Raw genomic sequence first — 22,854 nt, 5'->3', positions numbered from 1 at the left:
CATGAATAGGCATGCAATTTGGTAAAGGTAAAACTCCTCTCCAGAAAATGCCTTCAGGTTTAGGCCAAACCTTGGCAGACAAAATTCGATCACAGGGATCAAGAAAAATGTGCAGTGCCGTGCCTAGATCAACCGGGCCTACGCTGTTAAGTTCTGTGATTTGCTTTGCAACGTCGCTTCCCTCTGGGCATCAACAGCGCTATCATTTAGGCACATACCGAGATAAGTTAAGGAACTACTTCCAGGATTTTTTCTCTATTTATATACCAGGCTTTCTCTTTACCCCTTTTTTTACGGCCGAAGGTCAAAATCCTAGATTTGTGGACATTTATTCTTAAACCATTGGACTCCACATAAGACGCCAACGCATCCAATTGCCTTTGATCTAAAAGGATCAGGTCATCTGCGTACAGCAAGTGACTGATCGGCACTCCAGTTAGACGAGGTGGAAAGCTTCTGATATTTTTGAAGGTGTTTTTGATGTCCGATCTGAACAAATTTAACATAGCGTGTCTAAGGGGCAGCCTTGCTTCAATCCAATGGATGTATGAATGGGTTGTGTCAAGTTTCGTGGATGGTCTAACCTCACTCGTAAGGTGGTATCAGCATGCAACATCCTCAGAGCGTTTCTTGTGTCCTGTGGACAACTCCAGTTTTTCAACTTGGCCCAGAGGTGTTGTCTGTCAACAGTGTCAAAAGCCTGTGCTAGATCGATTGATGCAAGATGTATTTCAGTGCTGTTCTTCCTCTTAGCTCTGGACTTCAAGATGTTATTGATATTTTATTTCTATCGCGCTCGTACACAAGTGTTTCAGAGTGCGACAAGGCGAGGGAGGGGAACAGGGGAGAACAAAAAAGCAATCTTACTAGGCCCAGTGACATTGAGAACACGCAAGTGCATTGGAGATGGGGAGGGGAAAAGTGCATGGGAGGTGGGAGGAGTGGAAAGTGCGAAGAGGAGAAACAGATAAATAACAATAAATAAATAATAGAGGCAACAAACAGTGGTAGTGCATCCAGCAATTTGCAAGTGCTAGGTTTAAGGCAGCAGACAGGGTAGGTCTGATAAGTGCAGAAGAAAAAAGGGGGGCGCTGTATGGGTACAGATACAGACCCCAATGCGAGGGGTGGCCCGGAGGCAGTGCGGGAGGGTGAGCAGGTACCTGGGCCCGAAGAACAGAGGGTGGCCAGGTGCACGGTGCCAAGAGAGAACAGATCAGCAGGGGGAGAGGGGGAGCGAAGGCAGAAAAAAAGAGGAAGGTCTTGAGGTGCTTCCGGAATCGGAGATGATTCTCCTCAAGTTTTAGAGTGGCAGGGAGGCTGTTCCAGAGGGAGGGCCCAGCCGAAGACAGAGATCTACCCCTAGCTCGTTTCTTTGAAAAACAACTGACCCTGAGGGAGTTGGAGGTAGAGGAGTGAAGAGCTCGAGAGGGGAGGTATTTGCGGAGGGATAGCTGAAGGTATTTTGACCCAGGCCGTGCAAGTGTTAATCCAATAAAGGTTCAGTGTGGTCCCTATCCCCTTCAGGAACCATGCTTGCCATTGGTCCTAATGTTTTTACATTTTGCTCCAGGTCGGGAGGGAGTCCAAAATCAGTGATACAAAAATATTGCCAATTACGTAGACTAAGGCAATCGGCCTATAATTATTGGGATTAGACCTTTCGCCCTTTTTAAAGATTGGTACAATTATGGAGGTGGTTCAAGACTCCGGGATTCTTTTTTTCCTTTTGATTTTCACAAAAAGATCAAACATTCTATCTGCCCATTTCTCCAGTACTTAACATTACATTCGTAATGCCATGTGGGGCCAGCGGACCTTAATTTACTTGCCTTCTTAACTGGGTTCAAGATCGCATTCTTCTCGGTCGAGAAGGTCCAGGCTCTTGCTGGACTGTCCTCATCATTGGCATCTGGGGTATCCGACTTCGAAAACGGTACTCTGAAATGCTCTACCCAAACCTCAGATGGTGTCAGGCTTGAGATCAAGGATGCCTGTGGCAAAGTTATGCCATTTAGGATACTCCATGTTATGAAGATGCGGCAAAGGCAGGTAAGTTTCTTATAAGTATTTATTTAGATTAGTAAAGGGGAAAGAAGACCCCCACGCTCATGGGCTCCCTTTCCTTTCTCTCCACCAACTGACAATATTGGAACAGAAACAAGAAACAGAGAACAAACATTCCATGACATCATAAAGGATACCATGTGATATATGAGGCTACTTACAATACACCTCAGACAGGAAAGTTCCCTGCTCTAGGAAGAAGCAACACAACACATCTTCCCCTTTTCTTTTAACTCAAATTTTCATTTCATGCAACTTTTCGTTAAATCACCTAAATTATGTCGCAATAAACAGATTACAATTCATTAAATCAATTTAACAATTTCACAACAAATGGGTCACAGTTATCAATCTCTCACTCTATCTCCCGGACACCGTCTCACATAAATTTACACATGCCCTCTCCTCACAGTGGCAATTCTATCTTTATTCCACACTTGCCCTCCGGACACACGTACAGCCCCTTTCATGACTGCCACAACTCTGACAGGGTCCGAATAAAGCGGATCTCCTTTCCTTTTTATAACTCCTTTCTTTATTCTGACCCAATCACCACACTCCACGCGTAATTCCTTTTTTCCTCTCCTCAAGTTTTCACGCGTGACCCATTCTGACTTTTTCTTCACCAATGACCTTCTCACTTCATCCACAACCAGATCGGTCTCCCTACATCTACCAAGCCATGGTGGACAAGCCATAGAATACGGCTTTCTTCCCCTCATGAGCTCAAATGGGCATAAACCGGTTGTAGAATGTGGCGCCATCCTCAAGGCCCACATTCTCTTCTGTATCATAGCTAACTTGTCCAAACCGCACTCCTCTCCCATACGTACACTCTCCATCGCACACCTATTAATTCTTTCAACTACTCTATTTGACTCGGGATAGTACAATGAAGTCTTTTTGTGACCAACCCCACACTTCCTCAAATAGTTGTTGAAGTTCTCCCCAATAAACTGCGGACCATTGTCCGTCAATACAGTTTCTGGTAAACCTTCATTTGCAAAAATCTCCTGTAGAACCTTTATCATATTTTCACCAGTGATGTCCCTTACAATTTTAAAATCCACCCATCTGGAAAAGAGATCTACAACCAACACAATAAATTTACCTCGACCATAACCTAGTTCACCGGACCTAGTATGTCCATGGCAATATCACTCCATATCCTGGACGGGAGACCAACGTCCACCAAAGGTTGCTTTCTGGCTACCACTCCTTTTCCACTCTTGGCACAAAACTGACAATTTGCCAGACAATTCTCTATCTCTTTATTGAAACCCGGCCACCAGTAATCTTCTCTTAATACACCTTTGGTTTTGGTAACTCCAATATGACCGCTATGTGCCAGATCAATCACCTTCTTTCTCAATCCAATCAGGACTACCGCCCTTCCCCATCTGAACAAAATATTATCATTTACAGATAATTCATCCTTCACCTCCCAATAAGGTTTCATGCCCTCCGTCAATTCAAATTTACTTGGCCATGCTGCAGATGCAACATAGGGAATTATCCTCTTTATGATATCATCTCTTTCCATCTCATCCAACCCCTCCTTTTTGGACACAATACCATCAGTGTTGACAAACACTAATTCCATTTCTTCGCTCTCCACACTTTCAGAATCTGCCACCCTTATCCTTGATAGACTGTCTGCCAAAACATTTTCCCTTCCGGGTATGACTTCCATCCTAAAGCAATGTGTCTGCATCCTGGTGACCCAACCTGCCACCCTAGGAGAAACTTTGTCAAGGCCCTTATTTTCAAAAATAGCTTTCAGGGGTTTGTGATCCGTGCGTATCACAAATTCTCTACCCCACACAAAGTTTCTGAAACATTCCGCAGCCCAAAAACACGCCAGAGCCTCTTTTTCTAGTACTGAGTATCTTAACTCTGCTCCCTGGAGACCCCTCAAGGCATGGGCTATCACCTCTTCAGAACCATCTTCTTGCTTCTGGGATAACACAGCTCCCAGCCCACTCTCACTAGCATCTACTGTGCTAATGGTTGGCTTTCTTGTGTCATAACATCCTAATGGACGAGCCATATTTCTTTCTTTCTTTATTCTATTAAACTCCATATCACACTGACTATTCCATACAAAATCGGCACCTTTCCTTAGGATTTTTCTAATTTCCTGCACTTTGTCAGCATAGTTTATCACAAATTTATGATAAAATTCCGTATCTTATTCGACCGACAATGATTCATGAACTGATCACAAATATGTTTGTCGAAATTTCCTTGAAACTTGCATGTAAGGGTTAGGTGTCGCAACGCAGTCACATAATCCTCAACAGACTCACCATGCGTTTGTGTGCGCATTCGGAAATTGTAACGTTCCAAAATCGTGCTTCTTTTTGGGTTGAAATGTTTACCAAGCTTCACCAAAGCTGACTCGAACTCCGATCGACACAGGTCACACCTGAAAATGTGCAGCTGCTGAGGGACAGGAATAAGGAACAGTATGAGATCCTTGCGACTGGCGGCCCTGGCCGGCTACCACCTCTGCGCCCCCGGAGGGGGACCCTTCACTGTTAGCTTTACTCTAAGTTCAGTGGTTCTTGAACCACACGAGTTGCGGGGTAGGGTCCTCCTGACCCCCCCCCCCCCGCCTTCGAGTTGGGGCCTTCGCCTCTTTAGTAGTTTAAATGGTTAGGGGAACAGGTACTTCAGGTTGGGGGGAAGTGCGGGGTGGGGGGAGTTTGGGGTTTTTGGAGAAGGAAGAGACGGGCCTCATGTCACAACCACCAGCAATAGTGGGCAGCAAAACAGTAGTTCACAGAAATCCTTATACGAGATATGAGAGGGACCGACACGTCCCTCCCACTGGCCAGCACATACCCACCTGCACGGACGTGGCCTACGGTTCACAGGTTGGGGTTCTAGAGTTTGCACATGAAACACACAACATAGATCATCAAATAAGCACGACAGAGGGGCTCAGGCGTCAGTTACACCCTAGAGCGGCAGGCAAGATAGGAAAAAGGGAACCACTCCGCATCCTTACATATGACCCCAATCCAAATCCCACGCTGATATAACACAAAAGAAACAAATATCCCTGTTGACCTGGAACGTGAACGGCCTGGGGTCGGGCATAAAGCGTAAACTGGTACTTCAATACCTTAACCGCCACTCCCCAGACATTGCATTCATAACAGAAACCCATCTGATCGGTACCAACTGTGGGCTCTTTAGGAAATCAAATTACCCGCACACATACCTTGCTGGGTTCTCCAGAGGCTCTAGGGGAGTAATGATCCTCTTACATAAGAGATTTCCATTTACTACGAGGAAAGTTAAAGCAGACCCTCAGGGCAGGTTTGTGATGGTACTGGGTGAACTGAGGGGGGAGACTTGGGGCCTCGTGGCAGTGTATGCACCTCCCACGCTCACAGCGGAACTCCTGGCCGAGCTCCAGGATATAATACTGGAAGAACGGGCGGACTCATGGGCGATAGGGGGGGGATTTCAATGAGGTCATGGAGACAGCTCGGGACAGAACACGCGTGGGCAGCAGAGCGGTAGACGTCCCGACCAAACTCCACACCTTTGCAGAAGCTATGGGGCTATCTGACACATGGAGGGCAGCCCACCCACTAGATCGGGGCTACTCGTTCTACTCCAACGCACACCGGTCCCTATCCAGACTTGATTATATCCTCACCCCAATGAATATGGGCCATCGACTATTGTCCGCAGAATTCCTGGCGAGAGGGATCTCTGACCACTCCCCCCTATTAGTAAAACTCAAGGGCCTATCAGCAAAACAAGAACCCACCTGGCGCCTAAACACCTATTACTTAGGGATACCCGAAATACTGGAAGGGCTTGCAAACAAGACATCGGAATACTTCGACTTAAATATGGAGGCAGTAGACTGCCCAATAACAAGGTGGGAGGCATACAAGACCGTCATACGGGGGGAAGCAATATCCCTGGTGGCAGCTCACCGCAAACAACATAGCGAGGCAATCTCCGAAGCAGAAGCCCAGGTAACTAGGCGGGAGGAGCAATTCCTCGAAGAGGGAACCCAGGAGGCGCATGAGGCCTTGGTAACAGCCCAAACAATCCTGAGAGACAGGGCCTTAGATAATGCCCGAACTGCCCACTGGCAGGCCCGGAGCCAGATGAGAGAGGAGACAAAGCCACCAAAACACTAGCCTGGCTGGAACGCTGGGAACAGAGCAAAGGACAAGTACGGGCCATCCAAACCCAGGACGGGAACTTACTAACGGGGGACGCTGAGATCGCAGGGGAATTCGCAAACTACTACAGAGAACTATACTCCCCACAAATACGAGACCCCACAATAAACGTCCCGAACTTCCTGGACGAGATCACGATCCCCCGCCTTTCTGAACTTCAGACAGAACAGTTAGACACTGCCATCACTGAGGATGAGGTAGGGGAAGCCCTCTCACAACTACAGACGGGGAAGACCCCTGGCCCCAACGGGTTCCCGGTAGAACTGTGGAAAAAACTGAGCGCAACGACAACGAAACACATGCATGACATGTTCCTCCGTAGCAGAGAACAGGGCACCCTCCCCCCAGACCTCCGGAAAACGACAATAGTGGTGATCCCCAAAGCAGGGAAACCCCCGGAGCACTGCGCCTCTTACAGGCCCATTTCTTTAATAAATGGGGAGGCAAAAACGCTAGCCAGAGTCCTCGCCAATAGACTGCTGGGGGTGATTGGATCCCTAACTCACCCAGATCAGTGTGGTTTTATGCCCGGCAAGTCCACCCGAATGAATCTTCGCAGGGTCCAGATTGCCCTCGACCGAGCTGACGAGATCCAGTCTCCACTAGCCCTCCTGGCGGTGGACTTCGAGAAGGCTTTCGATTCGGTGGGATGGGAAGCCCTGTGGGACATAATGGAACGCATGGGCTTTGGACAATACTTCATGTCATGGGTTAAACTCCTTTACTCCCTCCCCGAGGCCTCTGTAAGAGTCAATGGGAAATCATCCGCCACATTCCAGCTGAGTAGGGGGACCAGGCAGGGATGCCCCTTCTCTCCCCTGCTGTTTCTCCTCGCCATTGAACCTCTGGCAATCCGGTTGAGAATTGACACACGATGGACAGGATTCGCCTGGCCACGGGGCGGGGAGGAACGGGTCTCGCTTTACGCGGATGACCTTCTGATATATTTGAGCAACCCAATAATCTCCTGTCCGATTGTGACCAGAACCCTGGAGGAATACCAACACTTCATGGGACTACGGGACAACACACAGAAAACAATTTACTTCCCGGTACAGGGAGGGGAGGAAGCAATCCCAGATCCCTGTCCATACTCCGTTTCAATTCTGGGCTTCACCTACCTAGGCATACGTATTAACAAGACACAGGACTTCCCCAAACTGAACCTACACCCGATAATGCGAAAACTGGAGAACGATGTCGCCCACTGGCACTCCCTCCCACTTTCATTACTTGGGAGGGCGGCACTGTTTAAGATGCTGGCACTCCTGAGATTTCTGTACGTCCTCCAAAATGCCCCGCTCCCCATCCCGGCCACAATATTCGCAGATATAAACCGGACTCTCCGTACACTTCTCTGGGGAGGAAAACAGCCGCGCATTGCCCTAAAAACGCTCTATCGTTCTGTGTGGGATGGGGGTATAGGACTGCCCAACTTTCGCACATATTATTGGGCGGCACAAGCGGGAGTGGCAAATGAATGGCTACACGGAGACCCGCTGCTACCACATATCCGCGTGGAGACAGGGGACACTGGCTTGCCATCCCCCCTGCATGTACTATATGATAGCCCAAGGAACCTAAGAGCAGCGCCGACCGGGTCCCGTCATATACAGCAAATTTGGAGGGAGATACACAGATACTTAGGCTGGGCAGACAGACCAACCCTGATCCAACCCCTTTGGCGTAATGCACACCTTCCCGAAATACAAAAAATGGGCCACTTCGAAACCTGGGAGAGGAAAGGGATATCCACTCTGGCGGACATTGTCCAGGAGGGGCGAATAACGGACTTTGAAACCCTGCGAACGAGACACGGGCTGTCACCCATGGACCGCTTCAGATACCTCCAGCTTACACACGCCATTAATACCCAACTCCCGAACCTGGCCGATATACCCGCCTGCTCTCCCCTGGAAACAAACATACTTCCACACCCCATCCCCCACAAGGTAACCTCCACCCTCTATCAGGCAATTAACTCCTTTGGATCCAGGGAGCTTGACAACCTCAGGGCTAAATGGGAACAGGACCTGGGGCCACTAGAGACGGAGGAGTGGGTGGAAGCCCTGATGTCCCCGAGGGAAATAGGGATAGATGCCAAACTCCGGCTGATTCAGCTCCGAATCCTGCACAGGTCCTACTACTCCAGAACGCAAATGGCCAGTTGGAGTGGGGATGGAAACGCAGAATGCAGTCGATGCAAAAGGGCAGAGGGCACCTTCTACCATTTGGTGTGGGAATGCGGGGTGCTGCAGGAGTTTTGGACTGCGTGTTTACTCCGCCTCTCCAGAATACTTGGCTCCACAATCCCGAGAGACCCTAAGCTTATCCTGCTGGGTATAGGAGGTGAAACTGACCTTAACAAGTATGAGAGATTGTTTCTAGGAGTAGCACTTGGTGCAGGAAAGAGACTCACGGCAGCCACATGGGGATCGGGGGACATTGACAGATGGTCCAATGAAATGGACAGATGCGCCTCCCTGGAGAGGCGAATTTATAATGCGATGGGTGCCCCCCGTAAGTTCCAGAAAATATGGGGAAAATGGGAACTATAAATGCTAAGACTAAAACAAGGGACAGCGGCGACGCCCTACGCTGCTGCCGGGTGGGGGGTGCGGATTTATGAACCCCAGTCCCCCCCCCCGCAGAACTATACAACTGTCAAGGAATATGTTAAGCACTGCTATCTATTGTGTTCTCGATGATAGGTCTCCTAATGTCTTTTTGTGCGCTGGCTGTACGTGCTGCCTTTCTTTTTCTTCTTTTGTTCTCCGTTTAACAAATCAATAAAAAAATATTTATAAAAAAAAAAAAAAGCTGACTCGAACTCATTTAATTCATCACCACTTCCATCACTTGCTAGCTGAGGGAGGGTCTCAAAAATCCTGTGGCCTTCGTAACCCAAAAAGTGAAGCAATAACGCCAACTTCCTTTTGCTGGAATATGCCGTTCCCCCGGCTGCCTTCATATAATGCATAAAACCCTTTCGCCATTGGGGCCAAACAATCTTCGCCGCCTCTGGGGTAGGCATAAATATGGGGGGACCTGATATCCCAGGTAAAGCTGCCATTTTATCTGCTTGGCGTGATATGTCTTGACTGTATTTATTTTCCCTTCACAGCAAAAGGATCCCTTTTCCAGCACTTCAGATGTCTTTCACGGAACTTCCTTGTGTCAACCCACTCAGGTATACAGCACGGACCACCTCCACCACCACTACTCCTCGCAGGTGGTATACTGGACACAATAGCGTGCACCACTCTTCCTGCACTTGTGGTGATAGTTCCCCCTTTTTTTTTTCTTTTTATTTACTCCATCTGGTACCAAAACGGTGTTGTATGGATTTCTGATCCCTCCACTGATTTTCGCTTGCCCCCCTATTAGGTGGAAGGCGGTAATCACCCCAGCCCTGAATCCACTTTTCCTGCTGTTACGTGGAATACGGTAATAATGATCAGGTGCGCTGCTCTCATCAAGTCCGCTCTCCACCTCCTCCGTTCGGATCCTCGGGGCCTGGCTACAGGGTAGGTGTCAGGCGCAGGAAGGGAGAAAGGGCTGTAAAAGTCTCCCGCTCCCGAAGAGCGGTATTAAACAAATAAAATGCACTTACTGCTGCGGTGCTGGAGATATGACGGGAATCATCGGATTCTGCACAGGGGCCGCTCAACGTTGGGGGAAAAGTGGAGCGGCCCTCACAGTATCGTTCTCCCAGCGCCGGGGTCAACTTCTCCCACTGGGACGGCGGCGCTCGCCGGGTGCAGGGATCTTCAACTCTCCGCAGTGGGCCGCTCAAAGCAGGGGTGGCGGAGCAGCCAACGGACGGCGCGGGCCAGTCCTTTTCGCTGCGGCGGTGCTGACAAGCGTTCCTCTCCGAAAGGCACGCGCAGGGAGCAGCGAGGTCTCCACTACAGGTTACTCGACGCCGGCACAGGCGGAGTGTACCTCACGAATGGGGCAGGCGGAGGGGCGCAGGGAGCAGGTTCACAGGGCTACGCTCAACGCAGGGGCTCGGCGGAGCGGGTGTGACTCGCAGCTGGGGGCCTTCCTTTCATCTGCCTGCCATGACTTCACATCCCAACCTCGTCGCCATTGTTATGAAGATGCGGCAAAGGCAGGTAAGTTTCTTATAAGTATTTATTTAGATTAGTAAAGGGGAAAGAAGACCCCCAAGCTCATTGGCTCCCTTTCCTTCAGCTCTCTCCACCAACTGACAATATTGGAACACAAACAAGAAACAGAGAACAAACATTCCATGACATCATAAAGGATACCATGTGATATATGAGGCTACTTACAATACACCTCAGACAGGAAAGTTCCCTGCCCTAGGAAGAAGCAATACAACACTCCACATTTCAGATGTGTTTTTCGAGGCTACCAACTTCAAAAAATGTTCTGCATCCTGATGGAGCATTATGAACGTGTGGCCCTTAAACTAGTTTTTGAGGTTTTGGTTATCCTTTGACTAATTAGTATCTTTTATAGAGTTTGCTCGAACAGCTTTTTTGAGTTCCTTTTTCTTATTTGCCACCTCAATGTCATTTGTGGCGACCAGAGAATCTGCATTTTTGGTTGTTTGTTGTGACTTTGTCAAAGGCTTTAAGACAAGTGCTAGCCATAGGAGGGGCATTTCAGCCCTGAGATGTGTTTGAATCTTTAGTGAGATCCTGCTGTAACATCAGTCTATTTCTACCTGGGCCAACAGCCAGTTTTGCATGGCTTTTCATAACTGTCTCGATAAACCATCCGCTGATTGTTAATTTGCCAATATTATGGTCGCTAAAATCTGTATCATACTCCCGCAAGTTAGACAGTTGACCATATAAATTGTCTGAGGCAAAAATGTAATCTAGTAAATTTTTCTCCCCGCCACTTTTCCACGTTGGCTTTGCTGGTAGATCTTCGGAAATATGTCCATTCACCAAGATGATGTTCCTCAGGGCTAAGTCAATCCTCCATTGAAGACCTCTTACTACTTGTGGCGGGGCTGATGGAATGTGCTCTTTAATTAATCTTGAGTTGACATAGAAGCAATGGATGTCGAGGTCGCCAAATACAACAATGTCCAGGTTTGGCCAGCTTCCCATTGCCTCATCTATAAGATCCAAGACTGAACTAATGAAACACCCTCTCTTTGGTGAGGCCACATTCCAATACAGATTAATTATCAGTACTATATTCACAGGCTCTCGAAGTCGAACTACCATCCTTATTGTTATCGCCTGTATGAGGGGTGATGGGAGGCTTTCTGAGATTACTTTAAACCCACAGCTGTTTTTTAAAGCTATCAAAAGGCCTGACGTTGGTCTGCCACATGGGCCCTTCTCCGCCGGGTTTAGGTAAATTGTAAAGCCATCCAGGAGGGGGGATTGTCGCAACCACATCTCTTGTAAACAGACAATGTCCAAGTCTTCAAGCTTTAGGGCCACTTTTCCAAAAAGGTGTGAAAAACCTCTCATGTTCCAGCTGCAAAGTACAGTCAGGTGGAGGTCTGATCTGTCGAACTTCACCACCTTCAGCTTAGGGCGCTATGCCCGCGAGCTTCCTGTTGCCAGAGCTCCTGCCAGCCAGCCCCAGCTTTCTTGGTCCTGTTCGTACTGCTGAGCTCCATCATCGTCTCTTTTTTCTTCCACTATAAGATTATTTCCGACTACTATGCAGAGTTTCAGGTTACTTTGAGACGTCGTTTGAGTCGGATGGCTGGGCCTGTTGTCTCTATTTGGCATTTGTTTGTCTTGCCGAATTTGGGCAAAACTTCTCACAGATAATTGACATTCCAGTACCATATTCCTTCCACCCTTGAATATTCTCTGGGTGGTCAGTTCTTTTGTGTCCTATTTCGATAAGGAGAAGCCCATGGGAGTAATCTCCCCATCTCCCCCAGTAATAGATTTCTTTTACCAAGTGAGGAAAGGTAGATTACTGCTTTATCCAAACCTCCTTTGGGAAATTCTATCAAGTAGAGGTATTTGGACTGGATCCCCTTCAAAGCAGGGTTCTATGGAAAAGGCGTAACACATTTGCTCTGTTTTAGATTAGATTGTCTCCATTAACAGTCTAAAGGTCTCAGAAGACCTGTCTTGATTACTTTTCACTCGACCTCGTTCGCCTGTATGGGGCCTCTGTAGATTTTCACAGAAGTTGCCTCTCTTTGCCATCATGCCTCTCTGTGAGTCATTCCTTCTTTGCTCCAATGTCTTGAAAAATAGACTTTGTTCATACAGATCCCTACCATTCTCTGTAATGCAGGTACTCCCTTGGGGCACATCATTGTTTCTCCTGTTATCATAGAGTCGAACGCACCTCCTTACCAGGCTTACGGTCTCCATTCTCCTGTATACGATCCTATCCTTTTCCTTTTTGTTTTATTCTCCTCCTTAGTATGTAGAGACTTTCCCTCAATGTCTTCAGCCTCACTGTTGCTTTCCAATTTGCTCGAGTCACCTTGGATGGAGCACCTACAGGGAAGAGACTCCTCCTCCCTGACTTCATGGATGGTAATTTCCTCATCTTCCTGGGAAGTGCAAGTCGAGAGGTTGATCAAATCCACCTGCTCTTCCTCCTCAGAAAGCACCTCGATTTGGCAAGTTGATTTTTCCTGACCACCTAGCAATCCTCTAATGTCAGAATCTATAGTATCAACTTTCGAAGTGAGGTTAGTCTTCCCTCTCACCTCCTGTAGGGGTGACCTCATATTGTTAGGAAGGATTACATTTCTCAGGGTCAGCAGTTTCTTTTCAAAGGGTCAAGATTGAGTTTGCTTTAAATTTTGAGGCTGTGCTTTCCCAGTGTTTACTTGTCTCCTCTCCTTAGTGATTTTACATTTTTAAGCGTCTCTCTTGCTTTGTGGTGATTCGACAAAATGTGCACTCTTTGTTGCCCCTTCCGAAAGTTTAGCAAATATCTCAAACTTCTTCTTTGGAATGTTAGTGATTGTCTCTGTTGCCCTTGGGGGTAATCGGTCGCCTTAATTGGACTGGCTTGAAAAGGTTAGGGCCGTAGAAGGAGTGTGACCTTCAATACCTAGAGTTTCTAAAAAGCTGGGGTTTAAGTCAAGCCCTTCCTCAGCCTCCCGGGAAATCGTTCCCCTTGGTTTTGATGCTGTATCTAGCAAGGGGTTCAGTACCATCGCCTTAGCTATATGATCCTGGTCACCCACCGTCAACTTAGGATTCATGAGCCTAGGGGGTGATCTCTATGGAATCTTCTCGTCTTTTAGACCCATCTCACAGTTGCTCCATAGCCAACCTTTTGTTTTTTTCTTTTATAATCAGATCAATAATGCTATGAAGAATGTTGGTAATTTCCTCCTTGTTCTTGTCCAGGTTTCCTTGGATAGCTATTACAAATCCTTCCACAAATAGGAGCTTTGAATGAAGCATAGCCATCACCGTTGTTTCATGCCTGATTTGGTCACTCAGGTTTTCGTGCAGTTTCATGAACAGCGCCAAGGTTAACGTGAGAGACGCAATTAGGCCTGCATCAATTGATGGCTTAGTCGATGCCTGCTCTTCCACTTGAGCAGCCGCCATTGTCTAGCAGAAGATCTTCATCTGGGAGAGATGTATCCATTTTCTTTACTGCCAAATCTGTGGCAGTAAAAACATTTAAGGATTTTCTCATCGGCCCACCCGGTGAGCACCACCGTTCCTCCTTCTCAGAGATCATTTTGCTTTTTTCCTATGCAGTGGGAAAGAACCACCTACAGCCAGATCTTCTGTGTTTCTTCTATTTTGGGGAAACTCCATATGAACTGTCTGAGCCCACAGTGCTTTTTGTAAGGCTGTTGTGAGAACTTTCATTAGTAATCGCACCAGTTTGGTTTTCGAGCAGAACAGGGGCCATAACCCTTTCTGCCCTCTCTTGAGTAGAACAAGGAAGAGAATCATGCGTCACTGTTTCACTCATAGCTCAAGTCTCGCTTGCACCGCCTAGATCAATGTCTTTAGCCTTACGGTAGAAGAATCGCTGTTTAGATAATGGATTAACTAGAGTGAGGCCTCTGGGTTTCCAAAGTGCCTTCAATGACTGCTAAGCATGTTTTTTGGTTGACCATTAGAGTCGGCTTTACCGAATCTATAGACCACATGGGGCATCGCTAGCAACCGTTAGGTCAGAAACTGCTGATGACTTTGGGCCTTCTGTGGGATTACCCGCATCCGTCTTGGCCAAACAGCCATTCAGCGCATTATGCGATTCATCCATTATCGCATGGTAGGGTTCCTGGGGATCAAGCATGCAACTAATTCCCTCTGCCTCATTTTCCATGATATTTAATGGGGAAGCCGTCACTGCTCCAATCTGTACCATAACGTTTATAGGGCATTGCCTCTGCTATTGGTTTTCCTCCTCCTTTTCACTGGGAGATCCAAGGGCCCACTCTTCATGCCAGGCCACCCTGCATTTGTCTTGTTCAGGGAGTCTGACATCAGCATTGCGTTGCATGATATTTCTGTAATTATTTAGTACCAAAGAGGTCGAGGCGAGCGTTTTCGGTACTGCTAGCTGTGGATTACTCACCGCCCAGCCTCGCAACCTGCGTACGGCCGTTTCCAATACCGGCCGAATGCTAGAATTATGTTAAGGCTTCTACTTTGCCTCAGCTCCGTAGGAGAGATTCTCCATTATGGCCTCCAAGCTGCCGTGCGCCAACCTCATCCCCTCCCAGGGCTTCCTTCGAGTCACTGGAGGCCGACTTTCCGCACGTAACAAATGTTTTGTAATTCATATACACGTCAATGTGGAACACTATTTGCAAAATGTACTCGTGTGTAAGATATGCAGCCGCTCAAAAAGGCAGTTGGCGTTACCGTGACCGTGGCTGCTGCAGTCTGCGGACTCCAGACTGCTGCCACTTAGCAAACCAGTTTGCGGCTGCTTTGCGGTTCCTGCGTTGTTTTGAGCTCTCAGTGGGGGGTGGAGCTCGTCCGCTCGACACAGCAACCTAATTATTCCAGGAGGATATTTTAAACGCTCCAACAGTTCCAAAAGAAGAAATTAATGTCACGCAGCCAAAAGCCAAGCACTCTGCTGTCGACTGCTGCCACTTAGCAAACCACTTTATGCTACTGATAAACCTGCCTCCCAGAAGGACCACAAAAAGCTTAAGAAGGGTAAGTCGCTTGATACAGAAAAGGGTAGTGGGACTAACAATTCCAAGCAAAGAAGTGGTTACTTGAAGCCTCCCCATGTACGCAGACCCAGTGGACATGTGTGGCTTGTGGAGCAAGTGACCATGTGAAGGGGGACCCGAGATGTAAGGGTAAGACCTTGGGGATCCACTCTGTGAATCTGGCCAATGATGACAAAGAAGTACTCACAGGGGCATCCTTCTCTTCAGATTCCTTACCCTGTTGGATAGAATCGGAAGTAGTGTTAGTTTCCCTGGGAACCTAGAGTTGCTGAGGCCTATGCCTCTAAGCCCGACAATACCAAGCATTATCTCAAGGATAGTGTCTGGGAGATGGTGTAGACACCACTGCCATAAGGGACACTGGGGCCAGCAGAATTGTGGTGGATTACACTTTGATCAATTCAGAGTAACTGGCCAGAGCTCCTCTGGTGCCCGCCAAGTTGCCAGATAGAACCTATCTCAAGTTTCCACTTATGCCTGTAACTCTATATGTGAATGGTGGAATAGCAAGGATACCTTTTAGTGTGCAGAGGCAAGTCCCCGGTAGTTCTTTTAGGGAATGATCTCAGAGACTTATGTGTTTTGGGTGACACTGCAGAATGACCTCGCACAAGGTCTCAGACCTAGGCTGCTTTGGCCAAGTACAGGGCCCAGCCTAAGCCAAAGTTCAAACTCAAGGCTAAGGGAGTCAAGAAACAGTAAAGAGGGAAAGAGAACATTCCCCCAGCTCACCTACCATTGAGGTGGAGGCAGTTGGCCAAGCCCCTGAACCTGATGAGAAAGAGGGGCTGCCTGAAGTTCCCAACCCACATGACCATCTTGAATTGCAGAGTTTACATGCAGAAGGTGGTCCATATAGGGAAGAGTTTAGTAAGTGCCAACATGTGTGCCCATCAGGAGACAGGTCTGTTCCCAGCTTGAGGGTGAAACTCCTGGGAATAATGTATTGGGAAGGTGGTCTCCTGCACAGTGAGCCCACAGAGTCCTCTGAAGGAGACCATAGGAGGTTGGTGGTTCGCCTTCTGCATGAAGTCCCCAGGTCATCAAGGGATCAAGACCACCAAGGAGAGGTTTATCCACACACCTCGACTGGCCTAAGATGGGAGCCCAGGTAGAAAGCCACTGCAGGTGTTTTGCCACTTGCCAGATTTGTGGAAACAGTGGTGCTAGAAGTCAGGTTCCATTAGTACCCCCCCCTGTAGTGGGTCCTCCCTTTGAGAAGGTAGGGATTGACATGGTTGGTCCCCTTGACCCTCCTAAATCCTCAGGCAGCAAGTTTATTCTGGTAGTAGTCGATAATGCAACCAGATATCCAGAGGCAATCCCACTGAAGGCAGTACTGTCAGGTCAGTTGCTAAAGCATTGCTTGGCATCTTTACTAGGGTAGTTGTGTCTGACAGAGGCAGCAACTTCATATCCAAGTACATGCAAGCCATGTGAAGTGTTGAGTCTCCTTTAAGTTTTCTTCAGCTTGTCATCCACAGACAAATGGCTTAGTTGAAAGATTCAAAAGGACTCACAAGCATGATAGGAGCTCTTGATGGGCCCCAGAGGAGAAATGCTTACTCTTTGCTTAGAGAGAGGTACCCCTTGAAGGGGGTTGGTTTCACTCCCTTTGAACTTCTTTTTGGTCACCCTGTCAGGGGAACCCTTGCTATAGTCTAGGAAGGATGGAAGCTCCCCACTCCTCCTCCTGTCACTACACATGTGGTGGACTATGTTCTTGGCTTAAGAAAGAGGATGGCTCTTCTGATGGCTCAGGCAAATGGTAAGTTAAGGGCTGGTCAGGTTTTGGTAAAACAGTGATATGACTAGAAGGCTTCTCTTATTCATTTTACTTCTGACCAAGAAGTCCTAATCATGAATACTATTAGGCCTAGAGCGTTGCAGGACAAAAGGTCAAGCCCTTACAAAGTGGTGGAACAACTTTGTGAGGATAACTATTTAGTGGACCTTGGAAGACCTGATCAGGCTCCCAAAGTGTTCCACCTAAATAGGCTGAAGGCCTTTATCCCTAGAGTGGAAATGGCAGTTCTGCTTCTGACTTCAGACAGGGAGGAAGAAGAATCTGAACGCTCCCTGATTTCTTCCAGATGAGTCCTTCAGATAGCTCCTTTGAGGGTGCCCAGTTGTCCAGTTCAACTGACGTCTAAGCAACAAGCTGGGTGACAACCTTGCAAAAGCAATATTCCCCCTTGTTCTCAATTAAGCCAGGTTTGACATCTTGGTGCAAACAGGACATTGACACTGGAGATAGTGTGCCTACCAAAAGTAGGAGTTATAGAATGTCAGACAAGTTTAGATCGCACATCAAGTCCGAGGTCAACAAGATGTTGGATCTTGGGGTGATTGAGCATTCTAGTAGCCCTTGGTCCAGTCCTGTGGTTCTGGTTCCAAAAGCCGGTAAATCTAATTTGAGATTCTGCGTGGAATATAGAGCTCTGAATGTTGTCACTAAGACAAATGCTCACCCCCTACCAACGACAGATGAGTTGGTAGATAAGCTGGGTGCTTCAAAGTATCTCTGCACTTTTGATCTCACTGCAGGGTATTGGCAAATTGCCCCGACAGAGAATACCAAGGAGGTGACAGCATTTTCAAATCCAGAAGGTCTTTACCAGCTCAGGGTAATGCCCATTGCATTGAAGAATGCACCTGCCACTTTCCAGATGATAGTTAATCATGTTCTGAATGGGTTGGATATGATTTCTGCATGGCAGATCTTGATGATATAGCAGTCTTCCGCCTCACATGGGAGGAACACGTAAAACACCCCAGAATTGTTTTGCAGGCTCTTCAGAAAGCTCACCTGACCATAAAAGCAACCAAGTGTCAAATTGGCCAGGGTTCAGTGGTTTACATTGGGCATGAGGTTGGTGGAGGCAAGGTTCAGCCTCTTCCCAGTAAGGTACAGGCTGTGGAAAACTGGCCAATCCCCACTACCCAAACCCAGGTGAGAGCTTCTCTGGGCCTCACTGGGTACTACCAAAATTTCATGGAAGACTACGACACCATAGCTGCCCCTCTGACTGCTCTCAGCTCAGGAAGCTAGCTTGGAGTGAGGAGTGTGGGAAGGCCTTCCAAGGCCTCAAGGATTCCCTTTGCCAGGCCCATGTTCTCAGGGAACCGGACTATAAGAGACCATTCATTGTGCAGACAGATGCCTCCGACACTGGGATAGGAGCAGTACTATCGGAGCTAGATGAGAAAGGCAGGGAACATCCCATCTGTTTTATCACCACCAGCATTAAGGACAGAGCGCTCAAGTGGTCTACTGTGAAAAAATTATATTTTTCCATTGTATGGAGACTTAGGAAGTTGAGGCCCTACCTCTATGGGACCCACTTCACTGTGTCACTGGGCAGACGGACCATTAGCCCTTAAAGTGGTTGATGAACATGAAGGGAGAGAATCCCAAGTTGCTCAGGTGGACCATAAGCCTTCAAGGGTTTGACTTCACCATTGAGCATAGGCCAGGTGCTCAACATTGCAATGCTAATGGGCTGTCCGAAAGTTGGGAACTGTTTTATTAACTAGAATACTACTTCATCTAACGTTTGGACCCATCTCCTCATTTTTTACCAACTCCTAAACTACTGAAAAATTTGTGAACTTTTGGGCCGCAAGGCCCCATACAATTTAAGGTTGGACTTCTAAAGTTCTGATTGTAAATCCTGTGGGCAGTTGGTGCTAACCTAATCACTTGCCTTCCTTTACACGTATTGGGGCACTTGTTTTTTTTATTTTGCACGAACTACAGTGAATGTAGTTGAAGAAAAACAAAGATGTTCCCAGTCTCACTGCGCCAAGAAATTATAATTAATTGTTTGTGCAAAGAAAAGCCTTTATTGTTTGTGCGAAGAGAAGCCTGACACGTGTTTCAAGCTGTGTACAGCTTTTCATCAGAGGCTTAGGTTGCAGCAATAAGAACTCCACATTTAGAGTAGGACAATGCCAAATACAGTTCTCAAAATGCCTCGCAGTTGCGGAAAGCTCAATGACCGCTTGTTTCAGTCTACTCGTGTTACCATTGCCAATGGACTGAAACAAGCGGTCATTGAGCTTTCCGCAACTGCGAGGCATTTTGAGAACTGTATTTGGCATTGTCCTACTCTAAATGTGGAGTTCTTATTGCTGCAACCTAAGCCTCTGATGAAAAGCTGTACACAGCTTGAAACACGTGTCAGGCTTCTCTTCGCACAAACAATAAAGGCTTTTCTTTGCACAAACAATTAATTATAATTTCTTGGCGCAGTGAGACTGGGAACATCTTTGTTTTTCTTCAACTATTCCTGTGGATGTGTATTGGCAGTACACCCACACCGCCCAGATACCCGCAGCCTTGATGTTTATTTTCTTAATCACTGTATAAGCGCTGTGAACTTGTGACTTTTTCTGCCATAACTTTGTTGTTTACAGTGAATGTAGATATACTACCTTGATTGATTTGGCTAAACCCCCAGAAGTTGCTCCTTGCTCACAATAAGGGTGGCCTCCTAAATCTGTCCACCAGGGCAGAGTTTAGAAATCCATTCAAACAGAAGCCATTCGTAGCCTCATTTAAAATTAGTTTTAAGCAAGCGGCGTATTTGACGCAGACAGTGGTTCAACCTATATATTTTGTTACACTTTGATAACAGTACATATTATTTGGCAAGGACAAAATAACTTTGAGCACATTATGAAACATATTCTTAATGCCTCACTAAATCAGCAGTAGTTCATTGCACAAGTAACATAATACCTTTTGTAGTGCTAATTCAAGCTCTTGTTGCTCTTGCTTGGCAAGCTCCACCTCCAGCTGGGATTTCTTCAGCAGTTCGCTAGTAGATGCCAGCTCTGCCCTCAACGAAGAGTGTTTCAACTCCAGGCCATCCAGAAACTTCTGACTAAAGAGATAGGGGTATGTAAGAGAATGACAGAGGAAGGGAAAAGATGCAGTTAGAAGGCAGGAATTAGGAAAAATGAAAATGAGAAGTGGGCAAACTAATGAATGTGAGGAAGGTAGCAAACCATGAAAAACAAAGATGAGTGCGATAAAGAGTTTGAAAAAAGGGAAAGAATGGATGAAAGAGGGAGAGGACAGTGAAACAAGGGGAGGAGGAAAAAGAAAGAAAGAATGAAGGAGAAATGTAATTAAGAAGCAGGATAGAATGTAGACGTAAATGAGGAGTAAAGAAAAATGGGAGATGAAAAAAGGGAATAGACAGAATTAAATAAGACAAGAAATAGATGAAAGGAAAAATATTTTCTGAGAAAAAAGGAAGGTAAAATGTAGAGTAAACATTTTAAAAAGAGGAAAATAATTGAGGCACATAAGGAATGAAATGGTGAACACAGGGTGACAGTAAAGAAAATATATGAAACTGACAGTGGTTAAGTGCAGATAATGTTCAAAGGTCTATGAAACGTACGAGAACAATGAGGTCACTCTAGTCATGTCCAATGTGTAGCCCGATATTCAGCTAATTAGCCAAATTATAAGTGAAGACAACAGGTTCTGATTATACTAGTAACTCCTTCACTAACCCAACGAAGCACAAATACTAACAGCAAAGACACAATGTTCCTGATATTTCTGTTCAGAGAGTGTTTAATAACCCTTAGCACTGCTTTATTAGAGCTATAAAAGGGTGTTACTATGTAAACGTTCAGGCCTATGACCAACCCAGAGCACAGAATAAGTGGCACCGGCTCTAGGTTGATGGCACCAGTCACACATCAGTAGCCTGTCAAACGAGTGGAGCTTGCAATGAGACACTGCAATTGAACATTGATAAAGGTGCGTGCCCGTTGCCTCTAGGGAACCTGTGAAGGCATCATGAAGCAAGGCAAAGATAACAGATTCAAAGTTCAAACAAAAATCATTTTAACAACTTAATGTCAGGATGTTTGGAGGCCTAACTTGCCCTATGCTAAGGTGGGATTCCCTACCTAAAAAAACTAAGGAAAGTCTGAGTCAGAAAGTTCAACTTAAAAGTCTGTGTCCAAAACCTATACTTGCCCTCACAACTAAAGCTAAACAATGTGTAGGGATGTTCAAAGTTAAAGAAAACGTTTACAAAATAAAGTTCCAGGCTTCTTCCAGCTCCCAGTTCGAATTGGGGTTGTTTTACAGCGGCAGAAATAACCGCAACGGAAATTACCGAATGAGAAATGTCCGTAATGCAAAATTGTTCGTACATTTCCCATTTGGTCATTCAAGGTAAAACAACCCCAAATCAACTTGTACTTACTCTCAATCTTTTAATGTTCAAAAACAAGCCACAGACCAATATTATATTTCTTGTGGTTTCTTAACAGTTCAATCAGATTGCTTTCTCTCTTTTCACTTCAGTAACCTCCTTGGCTTTCACAATTGGGGATCCCCGGTCTAGGCCCCCCAATTGTTGCACCACACAGTCCACCCATAACAGGTCGCGCAACTAGGAACCCTAGGCTCTTTAGCCAACGCAGGTTTTTCTGTATCTGTACCTGTATGCTGGTTCACACTTACTTGAATTTTCCTTGCCAACCTCTTTGCATTGCCGCAATGTGTTCTCCCTTTGCCAGCCTCTTTACTTTGCCACAATGGGTTTGTCATACAGTTCACTTTGTGGTGCTTTTGTTCCTTCAACACATTTGCTTTCATACTTATCAGCAATATTCCAAACTTGCTTTTCACTATATTTCATACAGCTCGTTCTTGGCTTTCAATGTACTGTGCAGGTACTTCACAAATGCATCATCTGTCCATAGCTTTGTCAAACGCTTTCATTTAGTTCTGTATTCAACGATTTTGGATCTTTTATTCTGTTGCTCACAGTTCATCTTATCTGCATTATTCCTCACAAACCGTTGCTTTGGGTTCATTGCATCGTGCACATACTCTTCCATTCATTCGGTATTTACCATGGCTTTCTAACTGGACCCCAGAAGCACTCCGGTTCGAGTGCTCTCTGCTTTTCACTTACCAGTACCTTGCATCTCTTCCGGGCAGCTACTTTCTCGGTTTCTGCTCCACTGACACGGTTTCTTCGCATTGCGAGCCCCGCTCGCACTTCGCCTTCTCTCTGTGGGTTGCCGGCAGCTCCACCCACTTCCCACGGACGCTGTCAGAAACTTGCAGCTTGCAGATTTCTTCCGTGCCTGCAGCTGGCACCCGGCCAATGAGGCTCCCACCTCCGTTGGTCCTCTCTCAGTCTGCCCTCGCCTCAGCGCCACAGCTTCTTGGGGGTATTCGCCGGTATCCAGGCTCTCCTGAACGACCCCACTCGGCTGCCTCCTCCTGCCCAGGAATCTCCCCTTAGGCCCATAACGGTCGGCCTGGCTTCTCTCCTGTTGGTCTCCCTTGTTGATCTCCCTGCACACTTGTCAGCCCCACCTTTTATACACCTGCAACTGCTTAACAGGTCCAATTGTCTGACCATAATTAGAGTACTCTGGACATACCTGACC

At 46.9% G+C, this 22,854-nt stretch overlaps 1 protein-coding gene across 1 annotated transcript in view; it reads right to left on the bottom strand.

Moving 5' to 3' along the window:
- Positions 1 to 22,854, bottom strand: part of LOC138580226 (centrosome-associated protein CEP250-like) — a 1,782,457-nt gene that overhangs the window by 1,289,677 nt on the left and 469,926 nt on the right. The window contains exon 14 of the mRNA XM_069650593.1: positions 20,162 to 20,306. Coding sequence (XP_069506694.1) covers positions 20,162 to 20,306 — 145 coding nt within the window. The remainder of the gene's footprint in view (positions 1 to 20,161; positions 20,307 to 22,854) is intronic.

This window comes from Ambystoma mexicanum, chromosome 3p (assembly GCF_040938575.1).
Source record: "Ambystoma mexicanum isolate Mex_15411 chromosome 3p, UKY_AmexF1_1, whole genome shotgun sequence".
NCBI classification, from domain to species: Eukaryota; Metazoa; Chordata; class Amphibia; order Caudata; family Ambystomatidae; genus Ambystoma; species Ambystoma mexicanum.
The sequence above is the reverse complement of the archived record's forward strand: the minus strand, read 5'-3'. Positions and strand labels throughout refer to the sequence as shown.